Consider the following 20,605-nt stretch of genomic DNA (forward strand, 5'->3'; position numbering starts at 1 on the left):
CCCAGAAAAACTTTCATTCCTGTCTTCCACCCAGTACACTTGCCCTTCGGCTCCTCTGGGACAGGCCCCCTCACTCGTGGAGGACCTGTAGTCAGCCTCTCCCTCCATTTGCCACGTGGATATTGAGTCTCTACTGTATGTCAAGTTTTATCCAGGACGTGTATGCAGAGATAAGGAGTGCATGGCCCAGACAGCTTTCTAAGACCAAAGTCTGATCATGCCCCTCCCTTCTTTGCCCAGGATAAATGCCACATGTCTGTGTTCTCACCCCTGCCGCCGTCCAAGACGGATCTGTGCTAGGGCTTTCCTATGGTTCTGATGTGACGCCTTCCAGTACCTGGGCCTTCATGGGCAGACCCTTGGAGGTGGCACTACCAAGCCCCTGGGTGGACTTGGGTAGGCTGGAAGGGGCAGCTCACATGAGCTGTCTGCCATGAGAAACTACTGCCAGCTGTAGGTGGCCCGTTGCCATAGGTAAATTAATTCTCTTAGTTTCTGTGCACACATCCCCATCTCTCATGAGTGGTATAGGGGGAAAAGTGCTGGCCCTCCCATCAACCTCCTTGAGTTTCTGTTGCCTCCTGAGTAAATGAGAGTTAATGTCTGCCTCATAGGCTAGTGGAGGGGACTGATGGGATGACCTGTGTGTGGAAGGGACTGAGGAGATGACCTGGCATATAGAAGATGCCCAATAAATGGTTTGAAGTTTTTAGTACTCCAAGCAGCACCCCTAGACTGAGTTATAGCCAGAGACCCAGTGGCTGGCCTTATTTACCAGTAGCCAGGACCCTCTCCTGTGCTCTTGGATGTAAGTCACCCTTCAGACAGTGGACAGTGACTTTCATGGAACAAGGGTTAACCCTCCCTCCATCTCACAGTGGCAGCCTTGGTTAACACGGCCTGAGCTTAAGGAAGAAGCAGGGCAGGGGTGTCTGTTCAAAAGGAAAGGATTTCCAAGAGCAAGGAAATGGAGCTCAGGTTAGGTCTGTGTGTTTGGCAGCCTTTTGGCCACCCTTGGTAACTGCTGGAGCAGGGCAGTCCAGTAGAACTTTCTGATGATAGATGTGTTCTATAACTGCACCATCCAGTATTATAGACACCAGCCACATGCAGCTGCTGAGCACTTGGATGTGGCTAGTGCAACTGAAGAATGGAATTTTTTATTTTATTCACTTTTAGTTAATTAAAATTTAAATAGCCACCTGTAGAGAATGGCTATCAAATTGAATAGTGCAGTTCTGGAGTTTGTAGAAAATCTATTTGTACACTACCTGTTCTTGACTTATGCTTTATCTCCAGGCTGCTAGTTTTCACGTATCCTGGTTACAGAAGACAGTCAAGGTGTGCCGGGGTGCTAGCAAGGATTGGTGAGTCATCCTCTCTACCAATCAAGAGGATTTGACAAAGGGTAGTAGCCAGAAGGGAGAGCCCCAAAGCTATGGCTATCTTGCTGAGCTTGATCCGCCTTGCCAGGCATCAAACCGCTCTTCTCATTCTGCACCTTACTGTCTGCTTTTCATAGCAGCAGAGGTTGGCAGGTGGTGCTCAGATATGTGATCCTCGTGCCAACTACCTATGGTCCAGATGGGGCGAAATCACTTGTGTTGGTCAAGATTTTCTTGATTGCAAGTGACAGAAAGCCCAACAAAGTAGCCAGAGTTAAAAAGAGTATTTACTTTCCTGTTAAAGATAGGGCCTGGTAAAGTTACTTAAATTCTTTTGATCAGAAGCAGATGGAAATTACACGCCATCAGTCATTCGATCTTACTTTCTCGTCATTTGTTGATAAACATGGTGCCAAACAATAGCTGACTAGGACCCACAGTTTCCAGACCCTGTCTACAAGGGGAATCTTCATTGACTGGCAACATTCACTTGGCAACTGGGGGCTTTCCCATGGCCCAGATGGCATTGCAGGGACCACCAGAAGACTTTTGCGATAAAGGGTAGGACGTTTCTGTCCCCTGAATTATACCTACTCTAGTTACTCTGGCCTTGCCATTTCTCAGACTTGTTTAGCTTGCTCCTTCCTCTGGGTCTTTTCACTGAACTATCCCCTCTGCCTGTAATGTTTTTTCCCAAAACTCTTCTCATGGTCTCTTTGCATCTTTCTGATACATGCCCAAATGCTACCTCCTTACGGATGTTTAAGACTCACTCTCTAACATTCAGTTTTTTTCTGTTCCCTATCAGGCCTTTCCCCTTCTTTGTGGCCCAACATCAGAAATTACAGTATGCATTGGCTGGCTTACCTGTTGTCTGTCGCCACAGCCTGTGAGTTCCGATGGGGTGGGAACACTGTCTTGTTCACACTGAGTACAGTGCCTGCCTTCAGTGAAGACTCAATAAGTATTTGTTGACTACTGGAATACAATACCTTGAGTAAACAAACCAGTCTCCACAGGACTTCTTGGACCAGGTCTCCTGGTTGTTTAGAGATCTCTGGGATGACTTGGCTGTAGAAAGCTGTGAAAAGTAGGGCACTGGGTGTCATGCTTTTGAGGCCTCTGGAAGACCTGCTGGGCTTTCTTCTGCCTCTGCTGGTGAGGCAACTGAGGGGCAGGGTCCCCATTGCCAAAAAGGCATGGTATGGTGGGGTAACCTGTGGACACCCTAAGTACAGGGCAATAATAGGAGAACCCAGATAAATAAATGTCTGGTCCTATATCAGTGAGGCTGTGGGACCATTGCCTGTCCCTTCCTGGCTCTCAGGAGGAGCCTTGCTAGTCTCAGGTGACGAGGATTTCTAGGGCCCTTCAGCTGCCACCTGATGTGGTCCGCATAGGGGATTATCGATGAAGGGGAGGCGAGGCAGCTCTTTACAGTAACACACGCCTGGCCCTGGGATGGCAGCCAGGCAGCTAATTAGAGAGCCCAGCAGCTGTCCAGCCTTTCAGGCAGCAAGCAGCAGTTCCCAGTGCCAGGAGGTGGGATGGGAGGGAAAGGAGTGGGCATGGGGCCAGAGACCACCCTCCGACGTATAGGGGCTGGGCTGTCAGGGTTTGTGCAGGGGTAACATTGGGAGGGGCATATAAAGTAGAGCAGGATGGAGGGGAGGAGGGAGGGAGGAGGGGACAGGTGGCCTCCAGGTGAGACAGAAGGCAGGGTGGTAAGATGTGAGCTGACAGGGAAACCCAGATTCCAAACACTGAGGGAGAGGACCCAGAGTAGAAGGGCAAGGTCCATGGAGTCCATCCCCTGTCTTTACCCACCTTCCCTGTGCCAGTCAGGTCCCTAGGCCTGGGTCTCCTTGCTCCACAGGGGGATTCGGAATTCCAGTTGCATTTGTAGCTGAGTGTGGTCACTCCTCGGTTTGGGAAGTTGCCAAATCCACTCATGTTCAGGGCTGGTCTTACTACAAGACAAGTGAAAGCATTTGTTCTGTGTCACATGGGAAGAACTGGGGGGGATTTTGAGTAACCAGAGGACTCCCCACTAGGCCTTTAGGGCATCTTCTTTTTCTTTATGGGTGTCTGGGGTGAAGGAGATTTGGAGAGAGTTAAGGAAGAGGAGAGTAAGAGAGCTAGAGGGACAGTGTTTTGCTGCTGCTTCCTGGCTCCAGTCTCAGGTTCCTGGCTGTGGGGGTGGGGGGTGGGGGATAGATTTGGCTTTTGGGTTCCAGTCAGAGAAGCAGAGAGTCAATCCTGCAGGCCCAGCTTACCCTACATAGTTACAGGGAGGAGAGAGATGATGCAGAAGGAATTTCCTGCCAGCAGCTGCTGGTTAAACCTCTTTGGGAAATGAATCCCACTTGCGTGAAAACTGGATGTGCCTTTGGCGAGTGCCAGCACATCGTAGAAATAACAGAATAGGCATTGTTATTCTCTGGCCCAAACCTGAGCTTGCAGCCTGCAGTGTCTATGGGGATGCCTGGGGCACTCTGATCCTGCCCGACTTTCTCGTGTGACATGTCTTCTGGACTGCCTGGGCCCAAGGCACCCACCTCGTCTAGCCGCACCTCTCAATCCAGGTGATGACTCTTGGAGGTGGGAAAAAGGAGCGTGAGCACCCTTATTTCTTATCTCATCTGCAGAGACAGCCCTGACTGTTGTAAACCAATGTTTATGGTGCTTTGTGGGAGGAAGCCCTGCCACGATGGAAGCCTGAAAATGAGAGAAGGTCCCCAGCCATCATTGTGTGTGGTTCATAACACTGCATGGTGCAGTCACCTGAGAATTTAGCTGGACCCGTCTCTTCCTTGCTTATCTATCCATCCAACAGAAATTCCATGGTCTCAAGGAATTCATTATGTGGAGGGGAAACAGACATAATGATTTTAAGATGGGACAATGTGTTTCAATAGAAGGCTGTTGGGAGGCCTGTGGGATCATTGGTTGATGGGGGCTATGGGAAAATGGTGTCAGCGTCAAAGGGATGGGGTGGGAGCACAGTCTTGAAGGGGGAATGGGTGTGGTGGGCTGCAGAGGCAGGCAGGTAGAGAGGGCTTGAAGCCACGTGGTGGTCTCTGCTCCTTCAAGCTCCTAGCGGCACCTGGGCTGTTGAGGGAAAAACTGTAAGGACAGACTCGACTGTATGTTTACAATTAAGCAGCTTACAGAATGGGCTAAGTAGATTACACTTAATGGAGCGTGTGCGTGTGTGTGTGCGTGCGTGTGTGCGTGCGTGCCTGCAGACACATGCTGTAGGAATGAGATTTGGATGGCAAGCAGTTCGAAGGCACGTCCTGTGGGGAGAAGGGTGACTCCAGAGTCCGATGACCAGGGTTTGAATCAAATGTGTGGTTTTGGCCTAATTTCTTAATAGCCTGAGACTCAGTGTTTCCATCTCTAAAATGGGAGTGAGGGGTGATAATTTCTGCCCTTCCTACAGGAGTTTTGGGAGAATCATGTGAGATGATAAACTCAGAAAGGTCTAAGTTCTACCCATGTGTTATCAGGGCTCCTCACACATTCACATACTCTAAAAACTTCTGGTTCAGGCCCTGAAGTCCATAGAAGAGCCAAATGCCCTGTGTACCCTGGGACCTACTCTAAGGGGGCAGGGAGTGTCAGAGAGGCCCGGGGCCCCTGCTATACCATCACCTCCTCATCCGGCCCCCACCAGCTCCCCGGGGGACGACCAGATCAGGAGGCGCCCAGGGAGAGGCTGGCCCTGGAGGGAGCCTGTTCTGACCACTGCGGCTTCATCTGCCAGGGTAGTGCCTCGGCCAGCAATGGGCTGGGCTCCCAGGCTGACTGCAGCGACCAGCAGGCTGTGCTGCCACGATGTGGGCTTTGGTTTCTGTTTCTGTTTTGGTTTTTACTTGTGCTGTGGATGTGGCCTGGTTAGGGCCCAGGGAAGGGGAGGTGCCTGTGCCCGTGGGTGGGATTGAATTGCCCAGACACAGGGTCATGGTGGTGCTGGGTGTCGAGCCTGCAACATTAAAGCCTTTTCTCCAGGTGATAGGTATGTGCCTTGGTGACCCCTTGCCCACCATCAGGCAGGCAGAGCCATGGGAGGAGGCTGGACCAGGGGGAGGGTTGGAGGCCCCTGTTTGTGGAGGAGCTGGGAAGGAACAGAGGCGAGGCAGAGCCCAGGAGCCCAATGCCCATCAGACCCTCTGCCCTTCACTTCACATGAGGGGCCTCTCCCAGTGCTGGGGAGACACCCAGGGGGTGCACACTGTCACCACCCACCAGCACATGTGCACACAACGAATTTCAGGTCCCCAACCCCTGCCCTTTCACTTAGCTCCCTCGCTGCCTTTCAAGTTGTCAGCTTAGGGAGCAGAGGCCTGAGTCACCCATTGAGAGAGCCTGGGGGGCGGGCAGGGAGGAAGGTGATGGTGGGTGTCAACATGGGGTAGCCACCCCTTTGTCCACCCTGTTTGGCCATCCACAGGGATGTTGCCAACTCCCACCCCCAGTCATATACTCTTCTCTGCTTCTTAGTGGCCAGTGCGTCCTTCCACAGGGCCGTGCTGGACCTGCCCATAGACTTATACAGATGGAGCTGTACTCAAGGGGTTTTTAGGGAAGTGTCAGCACCTTCACAGTAAAACAAAACATGTGGGAATTATGAAATGGTCAAGTCTCAGGGATATATTGAAAATTCGTATGTGGCCAGGGAGTTATAAAGTCAGATTTAGATCAGCTGAAGTCAGTTACTGATGTTAATAGGAAGGGCCTCAACAACACTAATGATAAAATAAGAGAATGGAACAAATATTAGGGTGGTGGAATTGTGGGCAGAGGGTTTAGCACCTGTTTTGATGGTGTGCTTGTTTTTCTGTGTTGTTCTAACTCCCCAAACACTAAAACCAGTGTCCTGCATTGCCTGCCCTCCACAAGGCTCCTGACCGCCCTTGAGAACAGATGTACCCACTGCAGGGTGAAGTTGAAAGTGTAATTTGAAGCTAAATGAGAATAGAGCTGGATTGTAAAAATATATCTCCTCTCAGATTTATAAGTGAGCACACATTCCCTTGCGGTAAAAGAAGTCCTAAGTCCTGGCCCCTCATGTGACTTGGGATGGATCCCAGGCTCTTACTGCTGGATTACCCAGACCTGAGCAGACAGGACAGAGGAGGTGGCCGGTTCCAGCAGAGGGGTCAGACAGTCTGGGCAGGATGAGTGCTGAGCCTGGAGCTGAGGCCTTGTGGTGTTTGCCTTGAGGATGCTTCTCTGGCTGTCCTGGTGGCTCGGAGCTGGGGACATTTTGAGCTAAAGAACGCCTCCTCTTTTATTCCTAGGGACACATGGAAACCACTTGCCCACTAGCTGAGGATCAGCTGAGCCCTGGGACTAATGCTTACCCACACTGCTGAGAATGGCACTATTGCCCAACCAGGCACCAGGACAAAGGTGAACCGGGGACTCTCCTGGACAGTGATCCTGATGTCTCTTCGGAGCTGTGCACTCAAGGGTGTGATAAGTGAGTATGTTACAGGCTCCCTGGGGATAACGGGCCCTCCCTGCCCCAGTAGCAGGGGCCCCGGTCTGGAAGTCCTGGTCTGAGCCTGCTTTTCATCTGAGGGCCTGCCAGAGCTCTTGCGCCCTCTGTCCAGTGGTCCCACTTCTGGAACTGTGCCTTAAGAAATAGTCCCAGGGAAGAATAAGGGGGGAATAGGAGGGGAGTGTCCAGCAGCTTCAGGCCATGTCCTATGCTGGAGCCATCTTATAGCCACATGGCCTCTAAAAGCCGGGCCAGACTCCAATTGGCGATGTGAGTGACATGAAATACCCAGCACCAGGAGAAATTCTTCCCAAATTCTCCTTGTCTGAAGGCTCATGGATGCTTTGAGCCTTGCGCTCCACTTCTGGGCAATAAGACCCGTTTCTCCCCTGGGATTTCGACTCTGCGCAGATGCCACAATCAGTTTCTGTGACCCAGGTAGAGCATCCAGGGCACTCGGAGGAGAGGGATTTGTGGCACCTGAGCTGCCGCAAAACCAGCCATCTGCTGCTTTTGTCCCGTTAGCTCTGTCTCCTCTTCAGTCCAGATAAGCTTCGTGTAGGGCGAGAGGCCCCCAACTACGGAACATTACCTGTCCTCACATGGCCTGTCTTCCCAGCCTTGGCCTCTGGCTTTCCCTGGATGATGCTTTTAAATATGACAATTGTCTGCATCCCCAAGCCCCAGAGGCCTGTCTGGCCTGAAGGCTGTTCTGTGAGACCAGGGACCAGCCAGCAGAGAGCTCCCCTCCGAAGGCAGGGCAGGGAGAGCAGGCGCTTCTGCACTCCTGAGTGGACAAGCTTTTAGGAGCAGCAGGGCTGGTCCATGGGAGCCAGAGCAACAGATTCCACACAGGAGTTTGCAGGGAGGGAAAGGAGTCACCAGGTATTTCTCAGCTTTAGCTAAAAATATAAAATTCAGGGCTAGAATCTGTTTTCCACCGAGTCTGGGCTTGCAGAGTGGGTTTGTGATAGGAAGGTCTTTCAGGAAGTGTGTTCTCGGGTTGACCTGCAGCCGGGATGGTGTGAGTGCGCCTGGACGGTGGGAGTGGCATGAGGTTGGAGAAATGGCCGTGGAGGCCACTGTGGGGCCTCGGTGACTCAGGGAGGAGACCTCTTCCCCACATAACACAGAATTCCCCAGGGCCATCTACATCGTCAGCCTTAAAACTGTTGCACCCTCTGCCCAGTGATCGCACTTCTGGAATGATTCATTAACAAGCAGTCCCAGAGAAGAAAAGGGCTGAATTATTTTGTTACAGGCATAAAAAAGATGTGTCTTGTGGTGTCATTGTAATGGTGGAAATGGAAACAGTTCTCCCTTTGTTGAACTTCAACGTTAAGTAAATTATAGGTTTCTGCGTGTGGAGTGTTACATAGCCGTTTTAATAATGGGTGCATAGGCCATCTACCAACTTGGGAAAACAATTGTGATCTAATAAGTGATATCGTCAGGTTGCAGAATAAGTACATTAGGGTAACTTGTAAAATAAACTTGTGAGAAAAGATTGCAAAGGGGAAGTGATATTGGCTGCTAGTATAGTGGAAGTTTGAATGCTTTTTCTCTCTAAGATGCATGGATTTTAAAACGAAATTTAATCTGGGTGAATATATAACACGCCATTAATGGTGACTTTCTCGATGATGTGGGATGCTGTGGGGCTTTGCTTTCTAAGTCATTCCTTTCTGTAATGTTTAAATTTCAGCTGTGAGCGTGTTATATTTGTAATCAAAAAAGATAATAAAGATATTTTAAAATGCTAGAATTAAAACTTTTAGAAAGGCTGTATTTCTTAAGAAAGAGACGACTAGAGAGGCTGAGCTGGCTAGCTGCTTCTACCTGCCCTCATCAGTGTTTAAGGGCCTGGGCCTGTTCAGGCCCATTCATTCTTTCATTCATTCCATAGCACTAGTGGGTCTTATTGCAGGCACTGTTGTAGGCACTGGTTACCTGGCAGTGAACAAGACAGAGCCCCTGCCCTTGTGGAGCTGTCATTCTAATTGCGGGGATAGACAGTGAGTAAGTAGCAAACCATCAGAATGTGAGAGTGCTATGAAGAAAATTAAATGGGATGGTACGAGTGACGGGGAGGCTGTTTTGGATTGGAGATCAGACGTCTCTGAGGGGTGACAGTTGAGCTGAGACCTAAATGACAACAGGGAGGCAGCCATGTGAGGTCTGGGAAGAGCCTTGAGCCAAGGCACAGGATGCCCACCTGTGGGCCTCATCCACGGAGTACCCTTCATTGCTTGAGCCCTGGGGAACCTCTGTGCCAGGGCTGACTTCGTTTCTCAAGTCCACTTGCCCCCCCGTGCCTGCCAGCTGGGATTTGCTTAGCATCTGAGACCCTCTAAGATCCTCCCCTGCCAGCTGGCCTGTGTGGGACGATTGCCCCTGACGCTCTGGTTGCTGTTACTCCAGGCACAGGGCTTCTCTGGGCAGCCTGCATGTTGGCCACTGCTCTAGGCTGGCAGGGCTGGACCATCTAAGATTCCCAGCAGCATTGGGGCGGGCTGGCAGTCAGGGAGGCTCGAGGTAATATGTGTCCTGGTGAGGGATCTTTGAATGGCACATGCTTTGAGGCTCTCAGAGGTGGCTGCCACGGTCCTGAGAGGGTCAGCTTGTGGCCCTAGAGAACATTCGTGTGGATCCTGCCAGACCTTGGCCTCAGAACAGAACTTGGTCTCCTAGAATAGTCTGAAAGCCTTTGGTAACTCTGACACACATTCCGAGCTTCATTGATGATCTACCTAGAATCTCATGTCCTTCTTGTTTCCTGCTGTCTCTCCATATACCATCCCAGCCTTCCAGAAGCAGAAACTCGGAAAATGGTAGTGCCCTCAGGAGCCTGTAGCCAGCCTCGAGCAGTGCGGTATGCTGGGTAGGCCTGAAGGCTCTGGAGCTGGGCTCAAATCCCACATCTGCCTTGTATAGCCATAAGAACTTAGGTTAATTATTTAGCCTTTCTCTGCCTCAATTTCCCCATCTGTAAATGGGCTTGAAGAATGTCTGAATTAATACATGGAAAGTGCTGAGAAGAGTGTCTGATTATTAATATTATTGTGACTAAGAGGTGGGAGGAGGACCATCTCAGGGGTCTTTCCCAGGGGATGCCCACAGCAAGAGAGGGTAGAACTCTGGTATCTGGGCCAGCCAGTGGCCGCAGGTATTTTCCCCCACTTGCTTCTCTTCTGGACCTGAAGCAAGCTCATGTTTTCCTCCCACCAACTTGTTGACCACAGCGGAAGCTCAGGATGGTTTCAGACCTTGCATCTTGCACCCAGATGCAAGGGCAGCTCATCGATTCCACTCACCTGCGGCACAGGGTCTGCCAGGGGACTGGCCTCACGGCCACTCAAGCTGTGCCCCCGCTACCTTGCCCTCAGGTCTGTGCCCCCACTGCGTCTCCCAGCGCATAAGACAGGAGTGAAATTTGGGAAGTAAGTGGGGTGAAAGAGGAAGGCCTACTGGCCTGGCTACATGGAGGGGAAGCCTGATTTTCTAGCAAGATGCCCCTCTGGACAAAAATTCCCGGAGTCATTGTGTTTTCGCACCTCAGCTTCCTGGAACAAGATGGGAGTTTCTGACAAAACCAAGGACAGTCATCTCATCTGGTTTTGCTTCCAGCCTGCCTTGGGCTTTTTTGGCCTCCTGGCTCCTCCCACCTGCTTGCTCTGCTCTCTGGCACCCTAAGAATAGCTCAGCAGGCCCTGAGAGCAGCAGGTGAGGTACTCCTAGGGAACAGGGCTCTGAAAGCCAGCCCCCTCCCCTCCAGTCACCCGTCCCCTTGGAGGGGCAGCGTCCTGCTCTTACAAGTCTCCTTGAGTCCTGGTCTTTGCTGGAACTCTCTGTTCCCAGGCCCGTTGATCAACAGGCATGAGGAGTTTCATCAACACTTGTACTTGAGTGTTGTTCCCCCAAATCCCTCTTGTGAAACTGTCCACACTTTTTTCCCTGCCTTCAGTTGCCCGCACTCTCCTCCTCTACTCCAACCTAAATTTTCTTTCCTGGACTGTCCCAATTTTGTGTCCTGGTTCTCAGGATGGTGTGTTTGTCACCAGTAGAAAGCGGCCAACATCCAATGTGTTCAGTGTGCTGCTGGCTCCTCCTGAGCCGGCTTTCCCAGGGTTCTGATCCCGGGGCTGAGCAAGGAAATAGGAAAGGGTCCAGGGCAGAGGCTTAGGTGGGGGAGGCCAGGGCAGGGAGAGGTATCTGCTGGACCTAGCAGAGGGTGGGTGAGCTCAAAGTGTGGTTATTAGACATGGGTTTGGGGAGTGGAATTCTGAAAATCCACCCGAGCCAATGCCTGCCACTGGTCTTAGTGCCTGTCCCACCACGGTGTGTGCTGCCACCCCAGCTGATGACACTGTCTCACATCCCTGTTCCCTGTCTCCACCCCCATCTCCTGGCCCCAGCCAGGACTTCTGGGTTTCCCCATTTGTCTTGCATGGACCAGGCATGTTCTCTTGGCACCACACCTCAGAAGCCGTCTGACCCTGCTTAGGTATGCTTCCCCTCCACCTACCCCTGTTCTTCCAGGTACGGAAGATTCCAGAAACAATGCAGGCCTCTGGCACCCCTGTTCTCTCCCCCATCCTCTCTTGTGTTGTAGCCCTCTCCCTCCCTGTGACAGCTACCTCTTTAATCTTTTGCTTGTAGGGTTTGGGGTCCAGCCCTTCCAAGTTGCCTGCTCCAGGGGCGACTGGAACAGCCTCTTGATTTGTTACCAACTGGGAAACTGTTCTTGGTTGTCCCCAAAGATGACACCAAGAGGCAAAAAGAGCAGAGTTTTAAAAAATCAGCATCAAGGTGGGAGCTGACCTGAATAATGAATGGGCTGCTGGCTGAATAGGAAGCCTCTCTCCCAATCCTGTGGGTTCAAGTGCAGGTCAGGTGGACAGGCAGGTTCAGAGGGGCCTGAGTGGGGTGGGAGACAACGGTCTTTCGGGAGTTCCGGGTGAAGTGAGGGTGTGAGGAGCTGTGCCAGGAACACTGGCCCTTTCATGTCAGCCTATTTCTGAAGCCTGGCCTTCAAGGGCTGGTTCTGAGCCCCCCCCCCCCCCCCCCCCCCCCCCCCGCTCAGTCGTGTGGAAGCTGGAAGCGCACACTGACTATCCTCAGCTGAGGTTTTACTCTCCCTGGGGCTGGCTGTTGGTGCGGGTATTGTTTTCACAGGGTTATTTGGCTGCCAGGTTGGTGTTTTGGGTGGAGGTAAAGACCTGACCTGCTTAGCACAGAAGGCTGCCAGCTGCTAGTGAGGGCAGGGACCAGATGACCCTGCCTCAGGTCGAAGGGGGCACTCTAAGCAGGAGAAGCTGACCAGCAAGCCTGGCACTGTGCCAGGGACATAGCCACCCTTTCTTGAGCTGTATTCTTAGTAGCTCATTCATCCCCACAGTAACACTCAAGGATAGTTACTCATATTATCTCCACTTTACCTATAAGGAAACCAAAGCACAGAGAGGTCAGGTAAGATGCCCTAGATCCTGAAGGTGGGGCATATCAGCCAGGATGCAAACCCAGGCAGGTAGGATGTAGGGGCCCTGCGCTTAACCACTAAACCCTATTCAAACCTGTGAGTCACGGTTTGTTGTTGGGGAAGAACCTGTGTTAATTTCACGTGAGTTCAGGCGTTCTTAGGTTCATTTGCCTGGCAGATTTATTGAGCATCTTCTATATACAAGGCACAAACATGAGTAATACATATTCATTTAACAATTTTTTAAGGTAAAATTTATTTTTATAAAAGTTATGCATATTTGTTAGAAAAAATTTTAGACAGAAAAGTACAAAGAAGGAAATAAGAATCACTTATGTCACTCACCTTCCAGAGGTGATTGCAGCTAAATTTTTTGTCTATTTACATGTATGTTATGCCTTTGCTGAATCAAAATCATATTAACTATTCAATTTGGAATCCTGCTTTTGTCTCTTAGCTTTGTATTAAACAAACATTCATCGAGTGGCTACTAGTGCTGGCCTTCAGACGAGTTATAGCAAAGTTGAGTGTGAAGTGTCACAGACTTGAACTCTGCAGAGGTGACAGACAGGGCAGTGGGCAGCTCTGGAGTGGGAGGTGCTTAGGAAAGTCTTCATGGAGGAGCTAGATCTTGAAGGATTATGGGTTCAAGGGCAATGGTGGGGGTGGGGTAGAGGTAGCAGTTGGGATGGGTACTCCAGGTAGCAAAAACATCAATGTAAAGGACTGGGAGGACAGGATCTGAGGTAGAGGGGGGTCACCTCTATCAGCTGTCCCTAGGGGTTTGGGCCTTACAACGTTAAAGATTCATGAATGGGCGTTAAGTGGGGAGAAATATTGGGTTTGCATTTTAGAAAGATTGCTGTTTGAACACACTCTTGCATAGTGTGATGAGTGAATTGGAATGGAGGCGAGGAAGGAGAGGAGCTGGGAGACTTTTGGAGTCATCCAGGTGAGAGATGACAAAAGCTTGAACCAGAGCAGCAGCAATGAGAAAGAGGAATGAAGAGAAGAAGATGGATTTCAGAGATATTTAAGAGGTAGAAAGGACAGGCGTTAATAGCTGACTTGGTGCTTTGCCATGTGACTTGCGTCAGCCAATAAGATGTTAGTGGGCCTGACTTAACCAGAGTCTTGAAAAGCACTGGTGCCATTGGGCTTGTTTGTTCTTGGTCCTTTGCCCCGGCCATGAGAAGAACATGCTGGGGCTAGTTCCCTAGGCCCAAGAGAGGATGAGAGACAAGCAGAGCAGAGCCACCCCAGCAAAACAGGACAGAGCCTCCAGAAGACTGGTAGTCTCGGGATGGAAGTCTTGAATCCCAAGATCTGCCAACCCATGGATAGGTGAGCTGTAGTAATAAATCAGAATATATTTAAGCCACTGAGTTTTGGGATGATTTGTTATGTAGTAATTGCTAACTGGTAAGAAATGTCTTTGCTCTTTTTATGGAATGCTTACTGTGTGCCAGGTATGGGGGATACAGTGCTGAACCAGGCAGACAAGGTCCTTACTCTCAGGGAGCTCATGTTATAGTAGGGATGTGGCAAAGGAAGCTAGAATGAAGCCAGGGCTTCTGGCTGCTAACCAGGGGCATGGTGGTACCAGTAATTAGGATGGGTCATAGGAGGAAAACAGGTTTTGGGGGAAAGATAATGAGTTTGATTTAGGAAAGGAGTTGGAGGTGCCTATGGGACATTTAAGTGGAGGTGTGCAGGAAGGAGTGGGATATATAGGTGCAAAACACAGGAAAGATGTCTGGCTGGGGAATCCAAGTCATCAACATAATAAGACAGAAAATCACGTGTACCAAAGAGAGACAAAATAAGTGTTGTGCATATTCAGAGGAGGAGGAGAGGACTTATGTCTGAGAGGATGAAGAAGATTTTGTTCTGAAGGTAACCTGTAAGCTGGGTTTGTACTTGTGGCAGTGAGAGGAGAAAGGCACATCAAACACAATGGATAGGATATTCAAAGGCATGGAAGTAAGACGGAGAGAGCTGGACTATAAGAATGAGGCTGAAAAAGTAGGTTGGAGTGAGATCATGGAGAGTCCTGAACACCAAGGATGCTGCAGGGTTTCATTAGGAAATGGGGAGCCATTGAATGTTTTTGAACAGGGGAGTGACATTAGGCACTCATGCCTAGGAGATGGGCAGTAGTATGTAGTGATACGAATTTTGAAGTAGAAGTCAAGAGATATGGATTCTAGTCTCAGCTCTTCCATTCACTGGCCCTGGGATATGGGGCAGATGACTTCTCTCTGAGCCCCAACTGTCTCTCTTAAAAAAACAGGAGTAAAGCCTTGGCCAATGTGGCTCATGTCCCATACATTGAAAGGTGGTGGGTTCGATTCCCAGTCAGGGCACATGCCCAGGTTGCAGGCTTGATCCCTGGTTGGGGTGCATACGGGAGGCAACTGATCGATGTTTCTCTCTCACATCAGTGTTTCTTTCTCTCTCTCTCCCTTCCTTTAAAATCAATGAAAAACACATCCTCAGGTGAGGATTTTTTTAAAAAAGGGGGGGAAGTAAAACTACCTGCCCTTCACATGAATCTCAGTTGTGTAAGAACCAATGACAAAATGTGAATGAGAGTGCTCGGAAGACCACAAAGCAATGCACGTGGGTGGGTATTTTGTGACTAGGCCCACTGCAGCTGAAAGATGTGACTAGAGCTCCTAGACGTGCGGGCAGAATGCAGATGTCATCTTGTTAACCTCTGACCCCTCTCCCACTTGGAGAAGAGATTGACAGTGATGTCAAGCCTGGTGTCCACTGGTAGCTGGCTGCACTGGGATTCATGTTCTCATGCTCTGTCTTCCTGTTCTCAATGCAGCTCTGAACTCTCCCATCCCACCATCTATATAAACAACACGTGTCATTTAGACAGTGACACACCAGGAGAGGCCTGTGCCATGGCTGCAGAACATAAGACTGGAAACATTTGCTGCCCTCAAGGAGTATACGGACGGGCTAGTTGGATCAAAAGGGCATGTGCCTAAAATAGTAAATAAGGTGGCATTTGATAAAGCACCACTGAGTGGTCCAGACAGTTGCTGGTGAAGGGTGAGGAGAAATAAGAGGCCTGTGGGCTGGGCCTGGAAGACTGGGTTTAAAAGACAGGAGGGGGAGGGGAATAGGAGTGGAGGGGAAGACTCTCTCCTCTGTCAGCCCACTGGTTTCCTTTCAACATCGAAACAAAACACCAAAACCCTGCTTAATGGAGCAATTAAGGACAAATGTGACCACAAGGAGCCACAACTTCACACCCATTAGGATGTTCATCCTCAGAAAACCGGAAAATAACAAATGCTGGCAAGGATACGGAGAAATTGGAACCAGTGCGTTGCTGGTGAGAATGTAAAATGGTACAGTCGCTATGGAAAACAGCAAGGCCGTACCTCAAAAAATAAAAATAGAATGACCAGATGACCCAACAGTTCCAATTCTGAGTATATACCCAAGAGTTGAAAGCAGGGACTCAAGCAGATGTCGGTACACCCATGTTCAAAGCAGCATTATTCACAATAGCCAAAAGGTAGGAGCAACCCATTAATGGATAAATGAGTAAACAAGATGTGATCTATCTAGATAGATAGATCACAATGGAACGTTATTCAGCCTTAAAAGGGGAAAGAAATTCTGACATATGCTACAATGTGGATGAACCTTGAAGATACTGTGCTAAGTGAAAGAAGCCAGATACAAAGGTACAGATACTGTATGATTCCATTTAAATAAGGTACCTAGAGTAGTCTAATTTATAGAGACAGAAAGTAGATATGGGCTGGGGAGGGGATGAGAGTTAGCGTTTAATGAATATGGAATTTCAGTTTGGAATAATGCAGAGGTCCTGGAGATGGATGGTGGTGGTGGTGGTTGCACAGCAGCAGTGTGAATGTACTTACTACCACTTCACTGTACACTTAAAAATGATTAAAATGGTAAATTTTAGGTTATGTACATGTTAACACACATACATAAAAGACACATGTGACTGCTTGCTTAGAAAGATCTCAGAAACATGAGTGATGTGGAACTGCCTGAGAAGAAGTGGGGGAAGAGATGGGGACTCCAGTGGATGTGCCTGGTGAGAAATGAGCTAGTAGCCTAGAAATGGGGGTGACTGATGGGCCAGGATAGCTGACTCTCCCACAGGTCATCCAAAAAAGTTACTCTAAGGAGTGTAGTAGACACCTCCTTCGAAGAAGCATTTGAGTAGAGTTAGAGGAAACCACTGAGGTTTCTTCATTTCTCATGCCCATCTGGCTCAGGTAAGGAATATGGGATAAAGTCAAGATTATGGTTGGTAAGCAAAGAGAAAGGTAGAGGCAGGTTTGAAATCCACTCCACCTTGGTTACTTCAGAGACTTGGACTGGGTGGTGGAAAGGCAGCAGGAGGGGTTCAGCCCTCCCTGCCTCCCTCCTTCGCACCCTCACCTGTCTCCTCTCTGTCCCCAGCAGCTGGCCCCACTCGGTGCCATGGCTTCCGTGGAGCCCCTGACGGCGCTATCCCGCTGGTACCTGTACGCCATCCATGGCTACTTCTGCGAGGTGATGTTCACGGCGGCCTGGGAGTTCGTGGTGAACTTTAACTGGAAGTTCCCGGGGGTCACGAGCGTGTGGGCGCTCTTCATCTACGGCACCTCCATCCTGATCGTGGAGCGCATGTACCTGCGCCTGCGGGGCCGGTGCCCGCTGCTGGTGCGCTGCCTCATCTACACGCTCTGGACCTACCTGTGGGAGTTCACCACCGGCTTCATCCTGCGCCAGTTCAACGCCTGCCCCTGGGACTACTCCCAGTTCGACTTTGACTTCATGGGCCTCATCACCCTGGAGTACGCCGTGCCCTGGTTCTGCGGGGCCCTCATCATGGAGCAGTTCATCATCCGGAACACCCTCCGCCTCCGCTTCGACAAGGACGCCGAGCCTGGGGAGCCTGGGGAGCCCGGAGGTCCCCTGGCCCTGGCCAACGGCCACATCAAGACTGACTGAATGGAGGACTCGTGGGGGGGGGGGGGCAGGGGTCTCTCATGAACCCTGTGGAGAAAAGTACCACACTGGTGGAGTTGCCCCTTCTGTACAGCACAAGCCTCACCCTGTCCCCCTGCTTCAGCCCTGTGGGGCACACACAGCCCGCATTTTGTCCCTGTGGGTTGGTGTTGGGGGCGGGCTGTTGGGGCAGCAGAGGGACTTGGGATTGGTCCATGGATCTCAGCCCAGCTCAGAGACTGGAGGCAGGAGGCAGGAGGCCTGAGGCTTCGCAGCAACTAGACTACATGAGTGACTTTGGAAGCAGCAGGCCCTGTCCTGGCTAAGAGACTGAGAAATGGGCAGAAAGTGGGAGGCAGGTCTGAGAAGGCTTGGGGCTGCTGCCTCAGCCACCTGGTTCCCTCTCTCCTGGTTTAGTTGGGCTTTGGCTGGTTTCATTAGGCAATATTCAGGTGCTTGCTTGCAACCAATACCTCCCCGGGGGCCTGCTGAGCTGCAGCCTAAAGAGAGACTGGGCAGCCGGGAGGCTGCTTGGAGCCATGCTAGTCTGCAAGGGCTGAGAAGCCTTCCCTTGGCTCCTTCCCCTCCCCCAAGGCCCCACGCTGCTCTCTTGGCCTTCTGGGGGCCCCCTGGTGCTGGATTCCCACCAACCTTGGGCTTTGGGAGGTTTCAGTCCCTGTGCATTTGGTGGCGTTTCCCCTTTTCTCTCCTATTTTCTAGGCCTTTACCACTATCAGCCCTTTATCCATGTCAATCACCCACCAACCCCCAACTCCAACTCCCCAGCTAACACAGCAGCTGCCAGAGATAGAACCCTGAGACACCCTTCCCACCCTCTGCAGCCTTCCTTCCACTGTTGCCCCAGTCTGGTGGGCTGTGGCAGTGCCCCTGGTGCTCTTCTCCACCCATGCCCCCTCCCCGCAGTGGCCCAGCTGAAAACGAATGATACCCACAACACACAGCCAGGACAAGATGGGCCCCACAGATCCACAGTGGGGACCTAGAGACAAATCAGTGTGTGTGTGGGGCGGTGCAGTGGGGAGGGGGGAAGAGGCACATAGGGGCATCTAGCATTCTAGGGGATGGGGGAGCAGTATCCAGTGTTGGAGACCATCCTTGGCGGGAAGGGGTCCATTCTGGTTCTGTCATAGCCCTAGCCCTGGAGCAAAACCTCCTCAGGGCTACCCCCTCCTCACCCTTCCCAGCAAGGCTGACACTTGGAGCTTGCTCCTCAAACAGTATTAACCCTGCCACACTCATGGGCATTGTTATCTTGGTTGCCCATGACAGGTCCATTGCTGGCAGTGGACAGGTGAAAACCTCACTCTAGCCCATTTCCGGCTCTGCCCCACTTGCCAAGGGGAGGGGTCCATCAGAACACAGCCTATTCCATGGTACATGGTCTCTTTTTGACCACACTAGGACTTAGGTAGAAATTAGCCTTTCCCTTTTTATAGAACATTAAAAACTGATAATGCCACCTGTGGAGACAATCTCCTCTTCTTGCTGTGTTGCTCCACCTAGACCGTGCAGACAGCACAGGGCCAGGACAGGTGGGCTGGATGTGGGCAGGAGTGGTGACTTGGGTTGGGAGAAAGGATGGGAGACTGTCTTTGGCAGGGTTGCTTTCTGCGGTTGACCCTGTCCACAACAGGATGGGTCCTGGGTAGGCTCCTCACATCTAGGCACAAACTACATTCTCCTGGGGCTAGTCCTACCTTTGATTTTACTGTGACCCCAATTCCAGGGCTTTGGGGCTTCTAGGGATTTAGGCTTCCAGTGGGGGTAGATTGCTTTCCATCTACAGCTGGAGGGGATTCCAGAGGAAGAAGATTGTCTGGCTTCCCTGTTCCCTCTAGGTAGTTGTTTCCTTGGTCCTCTCTCCCAACTCCATGCTATTTTAGTCTCTTGGACCCCAACACCCCTGCAGGCCCCCATGTGGGCCCCTAGACCATACCACCCACCTTTGCTCTCCCTTCCACGATGGAATCTGGTGGTCAGCTTATTGATGTCTCTCAGCATGAGGCCTCCACAATTCTCAGCCTGATCAAGCCCTTGGATGGCCTACTGGATCTGGCTGCTCCAGATGTTGCCCTATCGTCATTCCTCAGCACCATCTTTTCTCTGTGCAGGAGGTCCTGGGGTAAGCCTGCCTCTCTGGCAATGTACAGAGCATTGTGTCCCTGTTTCATTCAGGTGCCCCATGGCTCCCGTTGTCCCTCGTAGGGCACAGAGCCCCAGCAAAGGGAGGCAATGAGCCAGGGCTTGACCACAGGATCTGCAGGCTCAGAGTTCATCGGGGATAGCCCAGACTTCAACTCTTCTGTTTTGGGTATCTTCAGAGCCTCAATTCCTTAGTGCCCAGGCACTCAATGTTTGGAGTAATCCCAGCCCTGCCAGGCAGCAGGGGTGCTGGCAGAGAGAGCCAGCTTGCTGTTTATGAACTGCTGGTGTCCTGGGCCTCTCTGCTGGACATTGCAGCATCTCTGAGTTACAGATTGCCATGAGCTGCCCTGCATGGTTGAACTGCTTCCATGTCCGCTAGGTATCCTGTCTCTTGTGCCCTGTTCCCTTTGATGCCAGTGAGTCATAATGGCATCTCAATGGCCTATGCTTATTCTCAGCAATAATACCTAGGGAGTGGCCATGGGGCCTTTTGTCCTGATCCCTTGCCTTCTGCATGGGTCTCCTGGGGAGGCAGCCCCTGCGTGGGTCAGTTCACGAGAACCTGTATTTATGAAGCTCCGGGCCCTGCAGACGTCGCAGGGGATGCAGAGAGGCCCAGCACTGGAGGAGCTATGGCCAAGGGAGGGAGCATACCTTCCACCCTGAGGCAACCCTAGACCTGGAGGAGCTGCAGGTCCTGGCTCTGCAAGAGGGCCTTTGAGGCGGTGGGATTGTCTCCCAACTGCCGCAGCTCTTCTCGATTGTTTGCCCATTGCCTGCTCTGTCTCCGTTAGTCTCTTTGTCTTTCTTTTCACATTCGTGCACATAAAATATACTGGTGTTTGTGTTCCAGGACTGGCTCTGACCCATCTCTTTCTCTATTTTGGAGCCACCTTCCTAGGGCTGCCAGAAGCCAGGCTTTTCACACCCTGGCCTCACGCAGTCCTGAGCTGAGAGGGCTGCTGGGTGGGGCCACCCCATGGGGAGGGCAGGTGGCACTTCCCGCAAATCCTTTTCACTGTATTTGCTCTGGCCCTCTCTGGAAGCCTGACTTCTCCTCCCAACCCCCGACTG

The 20,605-nt window shown here is 51.2% G+C and overlaps 1 protein-coding gene across 5 annotated transcripts in view; it reads left to right on the top strand.

Moving 5' to 3' along the window:
- The window catches only part of TMEM229B (transmembrane protein 229B), a 38,089-nt gene extending 17,706 nt beyond the window's left edge, over nt 1–20,383 (top strand). The window contains exons 2-3 of one of the 5 annotated variants that reach the window (XM_087819759.1): nt 6,692–6,866; nt 16,835–20,383. In XM_087819759.1, the coding sequence (XP_087675885.1) occupies nt 6,747–6,866; nt 16,835–17,368 (654 nt within the window). In that variant the 5' untranslated portion in view covers nt 6,692–6,746 and the 3' untranslated portion in view covers nt 17,369–20,383. Of the gene's footprint in view, nt 1–6,691; nt 6,867–15,250; nt 16,084–16,834 lie in introns of those variants that run through there. The other 4 variants (XM_016223887.2, XM_016223890.2, XM_087819754.1 and 1 more) reach the window with 4 other exon arrangements.
- The last annotated feature ends 222 nt before the right edge of the window (nt 20,384–20,605 follow it).

Source organism: Miniopterus natalensis, chromosome 1, assembly GCF_054644295.1.
Source record: "Miniopterus natalensis isolate mMinNat1 chromosome 1, mMinNat1.hap1, whole genome shotgun sequence".
Lineage (NCBI taxonomy): Eukaryota > Metazoa > Chordata > Mammalia > Chiroptera > Miniopteridae > Miniopterus > Miniopterus natalensis.